General features: G+C 48.1%; 2 protein-coding genes across 4 annotated transcripts in view; one reads left to right on the top strand and one right to left on the bottom strand.

Moving 5' to 3' along the window:
* Positions 1-317: 317 nt before the first annotated feature.
* ARHGEF5 (Rho guanine nucleotide exchange factor 5) overlaps positions 318-20341 on the bottom strand; it is a 46161-nt gene continuing 26137 nt past the window's right edge. The window contains exons 15-16 of one of the 3 annotated variants that reach the window (XR_010945674.1): positions 20141-20322; positions 16619-19957 (exon numbers count right to left, since the gene is read on the bottom strand). Coding sequence is in view for 2 of the 3 variants with exons in the window: in XM_067747280.1 (XP_067603381.1) it covers positions 343-491 (149 nt within the window). In the remaining variant the exon portion in view is untranslated. Of the gene's footprint in view, positions 492-16618; positions 20323-20341 lie in introns of those variants that run through there. The other 2 variants (XM_067747280.1, XM_067747281.1) reach the window with 2 other exon arrangements.
* NOBOX (NOBOX oogenesis homeobox) lies at positions 1628-7291 on the top strand. The gene is made up of 8 exons (XM_067747621.1): positions 1628-1631; positions 2616-3164; positions 3587-3720; positions 3942-4129; positions 4402-4487; positions 4700-4931; positions 5485-5789; positions 6484-7291. Exons 1-8 carry the CDS (start codon positions 1628-1630, stop codon positions 6783-6785), a joined length of 1800 nt encoding a protein of 599 aa, XP_067603722.1. The 3' UTR covers positions 6786-7291.

The raw sequence follows: 20341 nt of genomic DNA, 5'->3' as shown, positions 1-20341 counted from the left end.
AAAAGCAAAACACCTGATTTCTATTCTGACCACCCCCCCACCCCCAAACAGCACCAAGCACCTGTTTCAATCTGGCCAGCGCCTCCCACTCAAGGGCAGATGGAAGGAAGAGGCCATGAGGACTTTAAATCCTGAAATTATGTTATAAAGCGGACAAGAAACATTCCAGGAACTGGGAGTCGTAAAGATCACACCTGTGAGATCTCCCTTACGCGACGCTCCTTCATTCTCGGCCAGAAAAACTGATATCAAGTGGGTGGAAACATGAGACAAAACTTTGACGAGCTAGCGCTTTCTCCCGGCTTACCTGCGGCCTCCCGTGCGCGTACAACTGCGTCCCATTCAAGAGGTGTCCACTTCACCCTGCAGCCTGGGTTCTTCCAGCTCGCTTTCATCCTCGAGGACAGCTCCGTGCTCTACGGACCTTCCAATCAGCATGGGGTCTTGGGGGCTCATTAATCCTGAGGCCTGGGGAAACCTCAATGATGCAGCTGGGAGACAGGGAACCCTTGTTAAGGGTTTGGAGCTCCCTTGATAAGTGGCTCCCCAAGTCGCCTTCCACAGGAAGGACTCTGTCTCCAAGGCCAAAGGCGCCTCCAAGGCCAAAGGCGCCACCAAGTCCAGCCCAGGGAGCCGGCCACCCTCCCCCAGCCGAACGCCCTGGCCCTCTAGGGCGAACCTCCCGACCGCGACCCAGTAGGCGGGCTCTCGCCCACGCCCCGCGTGCAACCCCCACCCACCGGGGAGGGGCCGCAGCGGAGCCGCACCTGCCCCGGCTTGGGCCTCGGCGGGGGCGGGAAGCGGCGTGGCCCCCGGGCCTCCGCAGCCCGCAGCTGCCCCAGGCACCGCCCTCCCGAGTGGGCCTCGCCGGCGGCGGGGTGAGGGCGCGGGCCCCCCACGCTCGCAGCTCCGCACACCTGCCCGAGCGCGAGGCTTCATTAGGCGGCGCGCAAAAGCAGTCCGACGGCCGCGTGCTGGAGTCCAGGCAATGGAGCTCAGCTCGGAGCGCGGCCCGGAGCCGCGGGGTGAGTGCGCGGGGGCCTGAGGGGCTGGGGCCCAGCGGCAGGCCGAGGGTAGGGGGTTGGAGGGGAGTTGAGAGGGGCTGGACGGGGCGGGGGGGCCAGGGAGCCCACCACGCCGCGCCCCCCATCCTTGGCGTTCGGATCTCCGAGGATGAAGGGAAGAAAAGCAGGGTCGTGATTCTTCTGCTCTAGGTTCCCACACCCATCACCTTTCTTACCGGGGCCTATCACCCGGATACGTCGCATTTATTGAGCACCTACTGTGTACCGGGTTTGCTAGGCTACGAGCACCCCTAAAATGCTGTAAAACCGGTGTGTCCCTCCTTCCCCGTTTCACCATCCAGCCTCAGCGCCATAAAGGCCTGCAAAGCCCCTTCACCAGCTTGTACCCTAGGAAACAATCTGACAAAGCGCCTTAGCCCATGACCTACAGCTTTCTCACACATCGTTAGAAAGTCATTCCTTAAGACAGCCTATCTCATGCAACTTTCATTAAAAAAAACAAAACTCGCTCTTAGTAGTGAGCATCCTCTTAAAAATGTTCCAATTTAGTTAGAAATGATAAAGCAGCTTCTTGAGCTGAGACGGTTTGGGATCTGGAGGTTATGAGTAAGTTGGGAGGGGAATGGGGGCGGGGTTGGTGACCCCAGGAAGGACTCTGTCTAGTGGTCAAGAGCACGGCGCTGTGTGAGCTTGGGCAAACCGCTCAACTTTGTCATCCACGTTTCTCCATATTAGAATGAGCTATACATATGCCTTCCTCACAAGGATTAAATGCATGCTGGACTAATCTTTGAAAGGTGCCTAGCACAATGCCTGGGACATGGTAAACTGATGAATCAGTCATAGCTCAGAGAAGGACAGACAAGCTTGGAGGATGAGTGCCAGCCAGGTCACTCTTCCTTACCTGTAAAAGGAGGGCACTCACCTGGGCCCGAGGCCCCTGAGTGAGGTTCTGCTTTGCAGGGAGGGGACGGGGGTGTGCATGAGGGAGAGGAGGGCGGCCGAGGACACAGTGAGTTCTGTGGGAGGTCAGGGTGGACATTCCTGTTAGCTCCTTTGACGTCCTCGCCTGGGCTCCCGGAGACCACTCCGTCCCGCCGCGTCCCTGCTCTGAGCACTGATGCCTGTGTCTGCCGCAGGAACGAGATACAGTCTGAGAAACAGCAGTCTCCATCGATTCCTCTCCCTCTTCCCAGAGTCCACGCCAACATGTGTCCCCTAGAAACCCCTGAATAGATGCCTGTCCCTCAAACTCACATTCCAGGTCTCGGGGAGAAAACAGGGAACTCACAGAGAGTAAGTTCCCCCCAAATTAGGACTGCACGCCTACCGTCTAGGTGCGCGAGCTCAGGCTCCTCGTGGCTGCATCCATTTGCTTTTGCGTTTCCAAGCTGTGGGATCATCTAATTTGACCCTCACAGTAGCAGAGTTAGGAAGGTACGCCTGGAATGATTACCCCATTTGATAAGCGGACAAATTAAAGCTTCAGATCAAACAGAACACCCGTCGCAGACCAGGAAGCAGCACGCCCTCCTGGTCCAGGCTGTTCGTTCTCCTGAGCTAAGGTCAGCGGGTGCTGGCTCTCCACAGGTCAGGAGGGCGGAGACAAGCCCCCGGCTGCCAGGCTAGAGGAGGAGGAACCCCTGCAGAGTTCAGCCCCCCACACTCGGGAAGCCCCAAGTGAGGACGTGCCCCTCTCCTGCGCTGCTCCCGGGGAGAAGCAGCCATCAGAGGCCCCTGGAGAAGTATCTGGGGCCGGTGCTGGGAGAGCCTGCCAGCGCCAGGGCTCAGGGGCTCTCCGCAAAGACAGAGCCCTGGGCCCGCCTAGACCCCAGCCTCAGGGGGAAGGGCATCCTCTCCCGGTGAGAGAGGGGAAGCTGGGGAAGAGGCCCTACTCTCCAGCCACCGGTAAGCAGAAAAAGCCTAACGCTGTGGGTCTGGACTCCACGGCATCTCCCAGTGTCGCTAACCCAGCCCGGGCCACGTACAACCCAGTGCCTTGTGGGTCAGGCCGGGGCTCCTGCCATCTGGCCAACCTCCTCAGCACGTTGGCCCAGAACAGCCAAAACACAGACCAGAAGAAGTCCCCGGATGTGACCTGCCAAGGCCGGAAAAAGACGCGGACTCTATACCGCTCGGGTAGGTCCCTGAAGGCGAGCGGAAACCTAGGGGACCTGGCCTCATCTCTGGGAAAGCTGGGCTCAACAGAGCATGCAGCAGCCCCAGGAGAGAGGAGTGTGGTTGGTTTGTACATCACCTTGGCCGGGTCCTCTCTTGACCTGTGCAGGCCATGACCTCTGATCTCAGAGGGAAACGTTGGGTTTTCTCATCAGAATATGAAATTGGGACCAGGGTAGAAGGGGCAGGAAAGTAAACACCACACAGTTCCCTGCCACAAAGCCTGAGAGACAGGAGGCCCCAGCCCAATGGGGAGCTTAGTCGCAGGGCTCTGGGGAGGCCCTCGGGTTGGGGACAGCGGTCCCCTCTGGAGGGTATCTGTTTTTCTCCTCTGCTTCCGCATCACTGGTGTTCATCCTCAAGCCAGTGTTTTCTTCTTCCAGACCAGCTGGAGGAGCTAGAAAAGCTCTTCCAAGAAGACCACTATCCAGACAGCGATAAGCGCCGGGAGATTGCCCAGACGGTGGGAGTCACCCCCCAGCGCATCATGGTAAGGGTACTTGCCCTCAGTCTCGGGGTGGAGGAGAACCCACGCACCGGCACTCTGGGAGAGCCAAACAAGTACTCAGCACCTCCCGGACAGGGGCTGGGGTGAGGCCTCAGATGGGGCTGTGTTCTTGCCTGTTTCCACGCTGCCACAGCCTTAGAATATGGGAAGAGCAAAGTGCCTCAGAGGCCATCTCGATGAACCTTTCCCTGCCAGCCTGAGCGCTGCAGTGACCTCCTACAGTCACGGAGACATCGTGGGACAGCAGGACTGAGCCTCAGGCTCTACCCTGTTTCTCAAGCTCCTCGGGTGTCTCTCCCCTACAGGTGTGGTTCCAGAACCGCCGGGCAAAGTGGCGAAAAGTGGAGAAAATGACCGGGAAGGAGAGCACGGACGCTGCTGCTGGCCCTGCCCTCAGCCCCACCAGCAGCCAGTGCAGGTAAGCCTTTCTCCTCTTCCGGGCCCATCCCCGTGGGCAGGAATTGGGGGCTAAGCTGGGATCCTGGGCTCTAGGGGGAGAAGGGACTGGAAGGAAGGCTGGGCGTAGGGAGTTGTTGGCTAATAGAGGGATTTTGACTGCATGAGGTTGGGAAGTTGCCTAGTGCCTTGTAGGAGGCACAGTTTGGAAATCTGGGTCCCTTTCCCTACACTGAAGCCCCAGTCTGAATCCAGGGACTGCCCGAGCTACAGTCTTCGCTCGTCTCCCTCTAGTTCTGCAGCCGGACCGCCACCTGCTGTGCCCGCGGACCGGGAGCCTGGGACCTTCGCTCAGGAGTCCCCGCTGGATCCCCTTCCAGGTGAGCTGACCGCCTTCCGAGGGTTGTCTGGGGAATACAGCGGCGCGGAAGACAGCAGAGTCAAAGGGCTGTTTCTTGAAAGACCTGGGAGTGGCCAGAGCTCCCCACGGTTTCGTTCAGGGGGACCCGGGCTTTGTGCACTTGGACCAGCGCTGCCAAGGCTGCCCCCCACTTTCGTACTCTTACAACCCCCCTTTGACCTCTGTTCCTAGAGCCCCCCATGCTGCTGACATCTGACCAGACTCTGGCCCCGACCCAACAGAGTGAGGGTGCCCAGAGGGTGGACGTGACCCCACCGCTCTTCAGCCCTCCACCTGTCCGAAGAGCCAACCTTCCTTTCCCACTCGGCGCCGTGCACACCTCCCAGCTGATGTCTTTGCTGCTGGATACCCCAGGCAACGAGAGCAGCCGCAAGGATGGCCCTTGTGGGTCGTGGGGGACAAGGTACGCAACCTAATGGCGGCGGTACTTGACTTATCCTGGGGGAGGTACGGGAGGAGGAAAGATAGATGGAGCTTGGGAGGGGGGAGGGTGACTGAGAGAAGCAAGGAGTAGTAAATGTGGCGAGGATTAAAAGGGTAAGTGGATTGGGGTGCGAAGGATCTAGGACATCACAGCAGTAGCACAGGAACGAGGATGAGAAGCTAGAGCAGGAGAGAGAACAGGAGGTGGCAGGTCTGGGGTCGTGGGGATGGGGGAGGGGAGCCTCGCTGCGCGGTAGGAATGGGGCCGCCCCCCGAGCCGCACAAAATACTCCTCTGGGGGCTTCCCTGGTGGCGCAGTGGTTGAGAGTCCGCCTGCCGATGCAGGGGACGCGGGTTCGTGCCCCGGTCCGGGAAGATCCCACATGCCGCGGGGCGGCTGGGCCCGTGAGCCATGGCCGCTGAGCCTGCGCGTCCGGAGCCTGTGCTCCGCAACGGGAGAGGCCACAGCAGTGAGAGGCCCGCGTACGGCAAAAAAAAAAAAAAAAAAAAAAATACTCCTCTGTCTCTCTCAGTGTCACGCCACCCCCCGCCTGCTCGTACTTGGAGGAGCTGGAACCCCAGGAATATCAACCCAGCAGCCAGCCAGGACCGTTCCAGTTCTCCCAGACTCCACAGAGCCAGCTTTTCCAACACCCCCAGCCCCAGTTTCCATACCTGCACCCCTTCCCCTTCCACATGCCCAGCTCCCTGACCCCTCCACTGCTGGAAGACTCTCTGTCTGCATTGTCCTATGGCCCCAGCGGGGGCACATCCCAGGGCTACTTCCCGGGCCCTCCCTCAGGGCAGATCCTGCTGCAGCCACCCGCTGGGAACATGGGTGAGTCGGGGCTGGCACAGAAAGGGGCCTCTGGTGACTGAGGACGGTGAGAAGGGAGAGAGCCTCGTGAGCTGGAGGGAAGGCGTGGGGTGAGTGAATCACTGTTACTTACAGAAAGCCCGCTTGTCCTTATGAAGCTCTCCTTCCTCCAGTTTCTCGGAGGTTTCAGAGCAGAGTAAGACTCAGCAAGAGAGCTTTGGAGTGAGGAAACGCAAAGTTTAAAGTCCAGCTCAGCTCTGGGCTCTCCTGAGGTTCCTGGATTCTGAAACGGGGATAATATTCCCGTATCTTAGAGGGCTTGCTGAAGATTAGGAACCACAGGTGTGGAATACTTGGCACGGGATAGGTGGGAGCTGATGTGAGTATCCGATGGGCCACCTGGACCCTGAAATCCTGGAAGTGACCATCTTAGGAGGACTCAGTTCCAGCAGAAGGGGAAGAAAGATGCTGGTTCCCAGTCTCCTGCCTGCGCGAGAGGGCACTCACTCGGCCTGACCCACGGTCCCCTTTGTGTCACTGTTACCCAGATGTAGGACCTCGAGACAGGAGCCCGCCTGCTGCTGAGGGGAGCCTCGCTCCAGGGTCCTAACCCGTGTTTCTGTGGAGCAGGGAGGGGACTCTGTCACAGAACACGTTGAACGTGGTTGGTACCCATCATCCTACTTACTCTTTGTTTTGCTCTTTGCTCCCACAGGTACAGTCCCCTGGAATGACCCCTGCTTGCCAGACCTGCCCTTCCCCAGTTCCTTCTGTCCACCAGCTCTGGGGGGCCCCCCGGGAGGGGACGGCTACTTCCTGGATCTGTTTGCAGCCCCTTGTGCTCAGGCTTCGAGCAGGCAGTCTTCTCCAGGCCTCACCCGGCTTCCTGAAGGGACCAGGCCCAGCGCGGAGCCCCTACTCAGCAAGGCCCAAGAGGAGCTGCCCACCGCCGCTGTGGAGCTGCCCTCAGCCCCCGAGGAGGGCCGAGAGGAAGACCAGACCGGCCATGGCCCCTAGTGCCGGGGCCGAGGAGTGAAGAGGCCCCCCTGCTGGGGAGGGTTGGGGCGCCCCAGAGTAGACGGCGGGTGAAGTGTTAGGAAAGACTGGAGTCTATGGATGGGGGTGGAAGTAGGGCATTTCCCCCTTTGTGGACTCATCTTTCCGGACACTGATTTGGGAAGGAAGAGGCCTGGCCCTGCCCTTTTCCCCACACCTCTGGATGGTGGCCCTGAAGAAAGAGGGTGGCCTGTGTCACCTCCGAAGTTTGTATCCGTTTGTTTTCTTGCCTCGCTACGCAGATGAGCCACAGTGTCCACTGTAAGCAGTAAACTAGTCCACCCTTGGGTTTCTCTCTGTAATGACGCGTCTCCCCGCTCACGCCAGTGAAGAGCGCCGTGCCGGTCACTGCTTTCCACTCGGCTGACCAGCTGTGTCCCAGGCGGCCCGCGTGAGGTCCCCCCCATGGGGCAGGATCCCGTGGAGGCTGGCATCCTCCCGTCTCCTGCTGGGGGAGGAATTGGGCCTCTTGGACTGCGTCTTTGCTCCTGCCATGAAACCACGTTCTAGCCCCAAACCCAGAACTGAGCCTGAGCAAATCTGCGCCCCGGCCCTTCTCTGGAATTAGGGCCCTGCAGGGATAGGATTACCGAGAGAAGCCCCAGGCTATTTAGGCTAAGCCTCTAGAATTGTGAACCATGACTGATATTTCCAGTGGTCTTTTTTTCTGGAGTGGGGGGGCGGGGGAGGGAATGAGGGGCCATGGCTGGTCTGGTCTTCCTCTCAGACCACCTCACCGTGCATTTGACGAGTGTACATCGGGTACCATCCTGGACCTCCAATGCTACGATCATTGGAAAATACACACTTTTTTTTTTTTTAAACATGTATTACAAGCAATTATTAACTTAAATCCATCGTACTAGTTCTAGCGTCATGGCCCATGAGAACTGAAAAGGAAAAGTATTTAGAAATGGAGAGGAAGTGTCTTAGCTACACAAACGCATGTCCGGGTATCTGTGTAGGGTTTTAAAGGCCAACAGTATTTAGTAGCTTTGCACTAGAATTCTACAGCCACACACGGATCCTAGTAGCCTTAATTTAGGGATTGCAACATATACGCTGAAATAGTGTCTTATATTGTGATGTAGCTAGGTCTTTTAAAATATACGTCTCTCTTTTGTTTTCACATTTTGTCTCATGACGCCCATGAAATGAGCAGCCTAAAAACAGACGTAAGGGGAAAAGATTCTTCTATGTAAGGGGTAAAAACAACAAGTGTTCAGTTCCGTGCTGTTCCTCCTCTCTTGCCATCAGTCACCACGGCATACTGCTGCTTTCAAAGCCCTACAAGGAGGCTGGATATTTTCTCCTCCAGATCTTAACTGATTTAGGTTCCTGCCACTCCGATAAGTAACGCCTGGTATGGATAGCAAAACAGTAGATATCTAAAGCCAAGAATTTAAGGGTGAAGGGCTTTAAGATCTGTGCTTATATGCAACAATTAGGTTTAAAGTGTTAGGCAATCTGATAGTATACTGAAAACAAAATAAGTTCACTGAGAATGAATGATAGACCAAGCAAACAGAAAATGGTGAAAACTTCTTAGAAGCGTAGACTCCTAGGCTGACAAGTCCAACCACCTGGCAAATGCAGGAATGATCTCTGTACCACCACTGATAGAGGATCACTCAGTCTTGATTTTCTAGGGGGGGCTGCAAAGGAGGGGGCGGCTAGCTCCTTTACACAAGAGCCTACAGAATGTTTGAGAGCTTTAATTATTATGAAGTTCTCTCTTCTACTAGGAGGAAGTCAATATTGTTTAACTGATATGAGTTTTGCTTTCCACGTGCTACAAAGAATAAACCTAATATCACGAAATCTGAGCACTGTGTGTCGTTCCTCAGAGCCTTGTCTCAGGTGGCCCCGTCTCACTCTTTACCACCTTAAATTCCTCTCTTCAAATGAGTATGAGTTTGTGGATGTTCCTTTTAAGAGTGGTGCCAATGGGCCAGGATCGAAAACTCAGAGATAAACTCACTCACCTATAGTCAATTAACCTACGACAAAGGAGGCAAGAATATACAATGGAGAAAAGACAGCCTCTTCAATAAGTGGTTCTGGGAAAACTGGACAGCTACGTGTAAAAGAATGAAATCTGAACACTCCCTAACACCATACACAAAAATAAACTCAAAATGGGGACTTCCCTGGTGGTCCAGTGGTTAAGAATCTAACTTCCAATGCAGGGGACGTGGGTTTGATTCCTGGTCAGGGAACTGAGATCCCACATGCCATGGGGCAACTAAGCCCACGTGCTCTACAGCCTGTGCACCACAACTAGAGGGCCCGAGTGCCACAACTACTGAGCCCCTGTGCTCTGGAGCCCACGTGCCACAACTAGAGAGAAGCTCGTGCTGTGCAAAAAAGATCCTGCATGCCGCAGCAAAGACCCAATGCAGCCAAATAAATAAATTTTAAAAAATAAACTCAAAATGGATTTAAGACCTAAATGTAAGGCCGAATACTGTAAAACTCTTAGAGGAAAACAGGCAGAACACTGACATAAAAAGCAATATCTTTTTGAATCCACCTCCTAGAGTGATGAAAATAAAAACAAAAATAAAACGGAACCTAATTAAACTCAAAAGCTTTTGCACAGCAAAGGAAACCATAAACAAAACGAAAAGGCAACACACAGAATGGGAGAAAATATTTGCAAACAAAGCAACTGACAAGGGGCTAATCTCTAAAACATACAAACAGCTCATGCAGCTCTATATCAAAAAAACAAACAACGCAATCAGAAAATGGGCAGTGGGAATGTAAAGTGATACAGCCACTATGGAGAACAGTATGGAGGTTCCTTAAAAAACTAAAAATAGAACTACCATATGACCCAGCAATTCCACTACTGGGCATATGTCCTGAGAAAACCATAATTCAAAAAGAGTCAGGTACCACAATGTTCACTGCAGCTCTATTTACAATAGCCAGGACATGGAAGCAACCTAAGTGTCCATCGACAGATGAATGGATAAAGAAGATGTGGCACATATATACGATGGAATATTACTCAGCCATAAAAAGAAATGAAATTGAGTTATTTGTAGTGAGATGGATAAACCTAGAGTCTGTCAGAGAGAGTGAAGTCAGAAAGAGAAAAACAAATACCGTATGCTAACAGATATATATGAAATCTAAAAAAAAAAAAAAAAATGTCATGAAGAACTTAGGGGCAGGACGGGAATAAAGATGCAGACCTACTAGAGAATGGACTTGAGGACACGGGGAGGGGGAAGGGTAAGCTGGGACAAAGTGAGAGAGTGGCATGGACATATATACACTACCAAATGTAAAATAGATAGCTAGTGGGAAGCAGCTGCATAGCATAGGGAGATCAGCTTGGTGCTTTGTGACCACCTAGAGGGGTGGGATAGGGAGGGTGGGAGGGAGGGAGATGCAAGAGGGAAGAGATATGGGGACATATGTATATGTATAACTGATTCACTTTGTTAAAAAGCAGAAACTAACACACTATTGTAAAGCAATTATACTCCAATAAAGATGTTAAAAAAAAAAAAAAGGGCAGAGGATCTAAATAGACATTTCTCCAAAGAAGACTTACAGGTGGCCAAAAAGTACGTGAAAAGATGCTCAACATCACTAATTATTAGAGAAATGCAAATCGAAACTACAATGAGGTATCACCTTACACCAGTCAGAATGGCCATCATTAAAAAGTCTACAAACAACAAATGCTGGAGAGGGTGTGGAGAAAAGGGAACCCTCTTGCACTGTTGGTGGGAATGTGATTGATACAGCCACTATGGAGAACAGTATGGAGGTTCTAGCAATCCCACTCCTGGGCATATATCTGGAGAAAACCATAACGTGAAAAGATACATGCACCCCAGCGTTCACTGCAGCACTATTTACAATAGCCAAGACATGGAAGCAACCTAAATGTCCATCAACAGAGGAATGGATAAAGATGTGGTACCTATATACAATGGCGTATTACTCAGCCATAAAAAAGAATGAAACAATGCCATTTGCAGCAACATGGATGGACCGAGAGATTGTCATACAAAGTAAGTCAGAGAAAGACAAATATATGATATCACTTACAGGTAAAATCTAAAAAAAATGATACAAATGAACTCATTTACAAAACAGACTCCCAGACTTTAAAAACAAACATGGTTACGAAAGGGGAAAGATGGGGGGAGTGATAAATTAGGAGTTTGGGATTAACGTATGCACATTACTATATATAAAATAGGTAATCAACAAGGACCTACTGTATAGCACAGGGAACTCTACTCAGTATTCTGTAATAACCTATATGGGAAATGAATATGAAAAAGAATGGATATGTGTATAACTGAGTCACGTAGCTGTACACCTAAAACTAACACAACATTGTAAATCAACATACTCCAATATGATTAAAAAACAAAAGAATGGAGCCAGAACTGAACCTTACTTGGAGTTCTGGTCAATTGCACTGTGCAGTATGACTGTTTACCTCCATCACATAGGACTTTCTCTTCAATTAATGTTGTCTGGAGAGAAATTGGCCTTTATTTTTTTAGCCAGTTCATATTCTTGATCCAAGACAAACTTTTTGTCAACTATGACCCCCTAGGTCATTTTAATAGAAGCTGTTTTAAAGCCGTTCTCTCTCATTTTGTATTTGTAGAATTGACATTTTGAATCTAAATGTACAAAATTTATGTTGCTTGTTTAGTTTCATTTGGTTAATTTTAACCCATTATTGACACTGTTAAGATGGTTTGGAGTCCTTATATAGATTAGCCATATTTTTGCAATTTTTTTCTCCCTGTAAGTTTGTTCAGTATGTTTTAGGAATTTTATGACCAAGTCATTCAAAATTAGTAAACAGGATACAAGCAAGTACAGAACATTTTGACGTAACTCCTTGAAAATATTAATGAGCACTTTTTTGAGTAGAGAGTTAAACTAGCTAAAATCCTCTTTCACTATATTATCATCCAGGGCCATCCTTTGCCGTTTACAGGATTTTGGAAAAGGATTTTGAGGAAAAAAAAAAAAAAACTTTGCTTTATGACTCACTAAAATCAAAACATATTCTCTTTATAGCACTCTAATAATTTAATGTTCTTGGAAACCTAACAACATAATAAATAAGACTAGTTTGGCATGGCTCATTCATAAGGAACACCTATTGTCTTTTATGATTATTTTAATCTAAATGTTCAGAAACCATCTTTCAATACTCTCTTCCAGTAATTTATGAGAATTTTACATTAAATTTATTCTCCTTTAGTTTCTACAAATCATCTCTTTGAAAATTAGGACAATTGCCTCTTTTAAATCTTAGAGAAAATCTTTTAAATCTTAGAGATCTTCTCCTGTTCTGTTCTGGAAGAAATATATAATTAAATATAATCTATAATTAAATATAAATCAGCTATAAGACTCTCGTTTGGGTTTTGAGACCATCCTGTGTTTTTTTGCCCAACGCTTTTAATTTCTAGAATGTTGTCCTTTCTGGAGAAGACAGACTAAAATAAGAGCCATATGTTCTCGGTATTATATGTTGACGTTATAATGTGCTCCTTGAGAAGTACATTTATCTTTTCCCTGCTCTTCCTGTTCCAAGTTTGGTTTTATTATTATCATTGCTAGTCTTACTGTTAGTATTGGTCTTTAGCATGTTTTGCAGCACTGAGTTTCTGGGCTCCACACCTTGAGATATTACCCTTGAAATTCCAGGATGTGCCTCCTTTTAACTTGTACATCTTTTCAGCCCTTTTAAAATCTGAGCTTGTAGCCACAGTGTTACCTTTTGGATGACTTCTTCCATTGCTCATAATAATCACCTGGGATTAGACCCGCAGAATGTCATAGTTCCACATGCCTCTGAGCCAACCCCATTTGGAAGGATCTTGAGCTAGAGTTAGCTCTAGCTTTTGTTTTGGATTTGGTGGGAGTGAGGGAGCAGACATTGCATGCTGGAGGGCCATGGTCAGGCGACTTCTCTCCTTAAATCACAGGGCACGCACATTTCAGCACTCCTCCTACAACACCCTCCCCCCGTGCCCCCTCCCCACAGTCCCCATCCTCTTGATGTGATCACCCTCCCACAGTGCAACAGTGTGCAGTTGGCGGGAGTAGAATCCTTCCTTGCAGACTCCAGAAAAAAACCCCTTCTACGCCTCCAACTTAAGCTTGCACTCTCACAATTTTTCCACTAGATGGCGGTCCACCACCACTTTAACTGTGGCCTTAAAGTATTCTGGTTGTTTACGATAAAAAAGCCCATAATAATTCTTTCTCTCAAACGCCCTAGAGCCACTGAGATCAGGTTCAAAGATATTAAAGTCCCTTGGGTTGCTGCTTAGTTTGCCAGATAAAATATAGAGCGTTCAGTTAAATTTGAACTGCAGATAAACAACAAATAATGTCTTTAGTATAAGTATGCTTCCTGCAGTATGGGGGTGCCCTGTATTTTAATCTGCTAACTTTGGTAGCCCTAGTTGCAGCACTTTGCTGGGGACAGCTACATCCACCACAGCTTCGCACTTCAAATAGATTGTCCAGGAGCCAGGAATTGGGCTCTGCATCTCTACTCAACTTTCTTGCATTTCAGGCTCTGAACAGTCCTGTTCACTTAGTATTTTCCTCCCTCCTGCCATTATTCAGGCTCCACACTTGTCTAAAAAACGCTCTAAAATCTGTTGGAATCCTATTATATTTTCTGTTCCTGTTAGCCACATTATGAATTAGCTACTTATATATTTCTGATAGTCCATTAGAATGTATTTTGAAATGCATATTTTAACGTCATTTGCGCTGACAGAACACAGAAAAACAGGCTGCAAAAGACAATTTGGCTTTTGTTGATTCCACTCCAAGTCTGAAATGGTCTTGATTAAGAATAAGTCTGATTTCCGGGAAGTGAAGAATCTCCTTCATTCACCCAGAAGCGGTGTCATTTTAGGGCCCAGGGAAAGTCTGGGTTATTTAGGGTTCTTATATTTGTAGTTTAGTTTATAATGTTCTTTCAAAAATACCCTCTCATTTGAGTCCTGAGAAATGAAAGCAGACACTCCTTCCATCGTTCAGTAGGGATTTACAGGCAGCAACAGCACTGGGTGAACACAAAGATAAATAAAATGTCCTTCCAGGCTTCAGGGAACTCACAGTCTTGCTGGGGAGTCAGACAACACAAATGACCAGTTACACTGCAGGAGGGTGATGGTGTGCAGGACCAGCCATGAGAACAAGGTGTGACATACGTCTAAAAGTTGCGGCAGCCATGTCTGCTGGCGCTAAGAAAGCTTCAGAGTCCAGGGCATTACTCATAAAGGAGAGTAGAATTTGGATAAGCAGAGAAGGGAGGAAAGGGTATTTCAGGCAAAAGGCATAGTGAGTGGAAAGCCATTGAGACTGGAAAGATGATTAGGGAGAAGGTCGGAGTGGCTGGATTTGTACGTAGAGAGGCCAATGGAGGGACTGTCGTCACTGAGGCCAGTAAGGGACAGAGGGAAAGGCCCCATATTCCATACTAAGATGCTCGAGCTGTATTCTTTGGGTGATTAGAGAGGCACTGGCATTTTTCACTCAAGCATATGACTTCAGGTTTCAGAAAGACAAATGGAGCACAAGGTTGGAGGGCTTAGAGAGGAGATGCAGGGAGACCAGACAGGGCTATTGAGTTAGTCTAAGTGAGAGGTGATGAGAGGCTAGAGAAAAGTAAAGAATGAAGAGGGACAGATCTGAGAACTATTTAAGAATCAGAATCACTATGAGAAAAAACTAGCTGAAAGGAATCAAAGAGTAAGGGAAGTAGACAAAGATGTCGGTAATTAAAAAATGCTGTTAATTGAGAAAGGAAATAATGGGGACGCAGCAAATATGGGGAAAGGGAGGCCGTTTAGTTTGTGTGTGTTGAGGCTTTAGTTCCTGTGTTCATCTGGGTGGACATGTCTAGGGAGACAAATATGGAGCTAGGGTCTGTGAGAGAGGTTAGGACTAGAGGTTACTCCTGGGCTTCTTCAGCATAGAAAATACGAGTTGAGGTCAAGAGACCATACAAAATGGCTCAGACAGAGAGCATGTAGAACAAAGGAAGTGGTCTTAGGATGGACTCAGGGAAACACCAACAAAGGAAAGAAGTGTGAGGCAAAAGAAAAGGCGGCATTGAGATTGGTAAGGGATGGCTGAGCAGAGGTGGAAAGAGCTGGAAGAGGTGCTGGATGGGGAAAGATCAAAAGTCCAGTTGGGTCAGTAGGCCTGGAGAAGAGCTTGGACAAATAATTGTGCACATGAGGTCTAATTATCTGAATTTATAAGGTTTCAATGATTTCCTAAGGATTCCTTAACCGAGAGGTCTTTCGAGTTTATTTTCCACTTCACCAAATGCAGATAGAGGAGTCTTGCTTCCTGGATGTCCATATATCACGTAAAAAGCTGAAAGATCCTTAATAGGTAAGAGGCTATCAATGATAGCCAGTTTTGTGTATGTTTTATGAGACCACAGGAGGCACTGAAATAGCTTACTTACTTTACTCAGAAATTAGTCCTTAGACAAAATATTAATGATGGTGATAACCATTTACTTAGCATTTATTGTGTATCTAGCTCTTTAATAGGGAATTTCATTTCACAACAACCCTATAAGGTATTATTCATTTGACAGGTGGAAATCTGAGACGCAAGAGAGGTTTACGAATTTGCCCGAAGTCACAAAATAAATAAATTTTGGACAGGATGTCAAGTATGTCAGGAGGTGCCAATTTCAAGAAGCAAAGTGTTTTGCTTTAGAGGAGACAAGAAAGAAGGTCAGACGGAGGGGGTCAGTGTGTGATCTCGATTAGATCTAGAATAAAATCCCTCCAGAGACCCTCAGTCTGTGCTTAAATAACTTCAACACTCAGTACCGTTTGATTTAAAAAAGAAGGAGGGACATCGTTGTGAGACGTAAGAGGGAGAAGAGAACACTGGTAAGAGGGAAGCGGAAGCTGCATCTTCCAAAGATGGAAAGGGAATCGGAATGCATGAAAGGAACAGGCCTGGAGGGGAGGAAAGTGTCTACAAGGGGCCACGTGAGAAGAGGGAGGTGAGGCTGGATGGCTAGGGTGGGTCCAGGCTTATTACCTGGTAGCTAATGAGAGGGGTAAAGAGAATACAGTCAAATCTGAGATCGTTATAATGCACTCTTCCAAAAAGATGCAGGTGAAAAGACTGGGAATACAGAGACCCGTGGGGACATCATGCCAGTGTCCCCGAATGAGGTGTTGAGACTAAAATGGTGGTAGGGGAACAAGAGTGATGCTAGGAGGAAAACTACAGAATGTGACTGTCTGGGTAGGAAGGAGAGAATGGCAAACTGACCTCAGGTTATAGAGCCCAGGCCTCTAGGAGAATGATTTATAAAATACGGAGCTGGCTTCTGCCTCCGCCTTATAGCTTCTGCATCTTCCTGTGTAGCTTTCACATGTTGTCTCTTAGTCTCATTACTCTGGTCAAGTTGCCTCAGGTACATTCATCCATGCACAGTTTTGTTGTCTGAGAATGGAATTTCCAGCCACACAGATTCCACGGTCCTTTCTGGCGTACTTTCGCCCCACGGCTGCTGTGTCATCCTTTCCGTCTAATTCTATCCAGGGCACCCTTCTCTCCAGCTTGGCACCCTTGTCCCAATCCATATTCCTGTAGCCACCAGGGGTGCAATCTGTTATTCAGAGCCCCCCTCCCAGCCACAACAAGCATTGAATCTTCCCAAGTGTCCCAGTTTGCCCACTTCTTTACCTTCCTGCCCATTATTCATTTTGGTTTGACCTTTACCTTCCTGCCCATTATTCATTTTGGTTTTTCTGCCACTTACTATAACTCTTTGTTATTTGGATCAGTGAAATCAGGTACATTTTCATACCCAGTGAACTAAAATGTCTCCCCAGAATCAATTCAAAGGACTTAACTGTCAAATGTTTGAAAAATATTTTATACATCATTTTCTTTGATTCCCAACAGGAAACTCCTTCATCTTCTTTTCCCCTTTTATTTGTTAATGCCAGTATCATTTGATTTCAAGGAGGAAGCCCAGTCTCTCTGCATAGATTCCAACTTCTATTAAAGATCCTCTTGTCCTTTCCTCCCCTAAGGCTGAACACACAGATACACGCACACACGCACGCACACACTCCTGAGACTCTCCAGTTCTTAGGGCCCTGCTGCGTAAGGATGACGAATGGCTGCAAAAACCACTCCTTATCTTTCTTTCCAGTGTGTTGCCTGGCCAGGCTCAATCCAATCACTAAAACCTGCCTCTTAATCATTCCACAAGTCTGACCACCAGCTCCTCTCACTTTCTCAGAAATCATCTGCCTGCACATGTTCTGTTTACTCAATCTCTGCATTTTCTGGCAAGTCACCCTCGGCCCTTTGTGAGCAGCACACACTCAGCAGATCACGTGCTTACATCCTAAAGGGCAGGCAGTTCTGATTTGCAGTTTACAACTCACGGGCCGCGTGGCCTTCTGCAAATCATGTCCCCTCACCAGGCTCCACTGTGACAGTGAAGGGGTTAGACACAAAGATCTTTAGGGCTCTTTCCACTCCAACAGTGGACGACTGTCTCAGCCCCACGGGGTTGACCTCAGTAAGGAAACGCTCTAGAACTGGCTGGAAGAGCCTCACCCACGGATCCCTCTTTTCCTTCTGCATTTGCCTTTTCTCCCGGAGACGGCTTCTGTGATGGCTGAAGTCTCTTGCTGGATTCGTGACTCTCGTGGACTCTCCCATGGTCTCCCACGGTCAGTCGCCCTCAGCCACTTTTCCCAGCAGAGTCCGAACTTTCTCCCTGGAGCCCTGTGGCCTGTGAACAGATTCAGAACCTCCATCTCACTCGGTGCAGACTGACGCAGCTCCTGCTCTACTCCTGGCTTTCCATTTGCATTGTTCACAGACAAATGCCTCTCTGAATCGCTCAGGTAAACTGCCAGGAGAGTATCTGTCTGCCCATTGGTGCTCCTGGGGGACTCTGCGGGCCGGGCTCAGGCCCCTCCCTGCAGCAGGCTCTAGCCCTCAGGGCCAGTGACTCATGCACCAGGCAGCCGGGATCTGTAGTCACTCCCTCGGAGCTCCCTCACCAGCTTGGAAAAAGCTTCCAGCTCACACCGACACAGCTCCTTTCCTTCACAAGCCCCCACTCACCTGTACTCCCCGAGTCTTCTTTGTGCCGCAGCCTCGCTTAGGGGACCTTCCCTGAGAATTCTGCAGACTGAAGGCATGCTTTGCTTCTTCCTCTTCCAAGGAAGAGGAGAGTGAAATTTCCACTCCGTAATTGTCATTGGAAATGGGTGGGTTGGAAGAAATCCGTCAACAGCCATTAAGTATAGAGAATGTTCTCAGTCTATTTGAATCAAGACTGAGTCTGGCACCTGCTTCCCTTTAGCTCATTTGCTTGTAACCTTTGGCCCCCTGGCACACCTGATTGCAGAGTTAGAAGAGTACATTGAACAACAGGCTTTGAGCTGCTGCAATCATGCAGTTCCTGAGTCATGTTAACAGCAAATGCGGCTCTAAGGTAACTGAACTGTGAGTGATAGGGCAGTCACCACCACCAAAAGGTATTTACGCAGAGGTTTGGAAAACCACGTACAAACACGCACAAGTCTCAGTGATGTGTCTCGGGGTAGGTGGGTGAGGGACGATCGTGTCTATAAAGGGCTCCCGTACCAAAATATTGCATTTCTAATTTGACCTCATTAACGAGGAGAGGTTACGATAAGGGCACTGAATACCTTAAAGCAGGCAGACAATTACGGGTAGAGCAACATGGGGTCCAAAAGGATACTGGGTTTATTTCAGGGGGATAAATATGTGTGTAAAAGAAGGAGAGCCAGTGAATGTAATTTCTTTACATTTTCAAAGACTTTTAAACAACTTCTATCCCAAAGGCTAATTTAAAAAAAAAAAAAATCAGTCATCCTAGGACCAAAATCCTCGTGTCGTGGATATAGAAGTTGTTTAAGAGAAAACAAAATTAGGGAGAATAAACACATCTCAAACTGTGAGCCTTCCGGACACTAACGTGCAAGCTGATCTCATTAAAGTCATTATAAATGACTGACAGAGCAACTACTGCACAATAAAAACCTTAAGATCACAGTTAACTCTAAGTGAAAAGTTGATGGTGAAAATAAACTTTACAAAGTAGTACTCTAAGTTGTGAGTAGGTAGAAGTGACAGCAGGAAATTCAATGTGGTCAAGGGCCCAAAGGAAGTGATTCAGCATAGATCTATAGGATTGTAAGCTCCAAGCTTGTTACAATTCAGCAAAGGAGCAATGAAAAGGACTGTGGTTTATGTCTCCTGAAGACATTACTCCTACTTGGTTTAGCTCAAAACATCCCAACAAAATACTGTATATTCATATATGCCTCAAATACAGTCTGTCCAAAAAGTGTTAGTTAATGGTTGTTTTCAGAATTTCTCATAAGAAATTGCTAAGTTTCTAACACACTGATGCCAAGCAGGATTAAAGAAAAAATTGAGTTAAATTCTGGAAATCTGAAGAAGGAAGGGACAATAAGTAGAACTGTGCCCAACTTTCTGAAACCTAAAGTATAAAAAAATTAGTAATTCAATTCAGGAAAGATTACTCATACCTAAGCTGTCATCGTTTGTTTTTAAAACCAAGGATCTAAAGACAAGTTGAAGCCAATTGTCTCTTAATTTCCCAGATTAGGTGAGAATAACCTGATTAAACAAATATATATTAAATCCCTAAAGACAGTTTCAGTCTTACAGAAGTCAGCTCTGAAGGTGCTCAGAAAGTCTTAGCAACTTCAAGCAAGGAAGCAGTCATTCAACTAAAAACATTTTTTTACATGTGTATCATTCAGACGTTGATATGTTACCTCTCTGGGAAAATAAGGGAGAGTTTGCCTGGAAAATATAAGGTTGGATATGGCTCAGTTTGAGCCATATGGCCAGCGTTCAAATACTGGTGTGAACAAAAAATTTGGATTATAATTACTGTTATTGCTATTAAGAAGAATCCGTTGTTAGTTTACTTAGAATACATACATAATCACATATTAATAATAAAAAGCTAGCTTTATGAAAAAAGTGAAAAATCTCCAGCGACCTTCTCCGAAGTCATCCCTATTTTCGATTTTTTTAGCAGTGTCAGCCTGTTTAGGATAAATTAATATTAACCCAAACTCAATTACTATAGTGATAACTTTTCTAAGGATTAAGCAAGCTAACTTACATTTGAGGATGGATTAAAAACAAAATGTCTTATCAGAAGTGGTACTACTGTGTCATACCATCATTAATTGGGTACAGGACAAAGTTTACCATATGATTCTTACCTTTGTACAAAGCTGCAATGCCATGCTACTTTCAAGGCCCCCTAAAGATAAACCAGAGTCGTGGAATGTCCAGGGAAGAACCACAGTGAGCCCACTTAAAAGATGATGCTACCACTGCTGTATGAGGGCTCAATATGAGAAAAAAAGGTAAAGGGTGATGTTCTTCAACTGAGAAAGGCAACCTGAGGGGAGACACAGAAT

This window comes from Pseudorca crassidens, chromosome 8 (assembly GCF_039906515.1).
Source record: "Pseudorca crassidens isolate mPseCra1 chromosome 8, mPseCra1.hap1, whole genome shotgun sequence".
In the NCBI taxonomy this organism is placed as follows: domain Eukaryota; kingdom Metazoa; phylum Chordata; class Mammalia; order Artiodactyla; family Delphinidae; genus Pseudorca; species Pseudorca crassidens.
The sequence above is the reverse complement of the archived record's forward strand: the minus strand, read 5'-3'. Positions and strand labels throughout refer to the sequence as shown.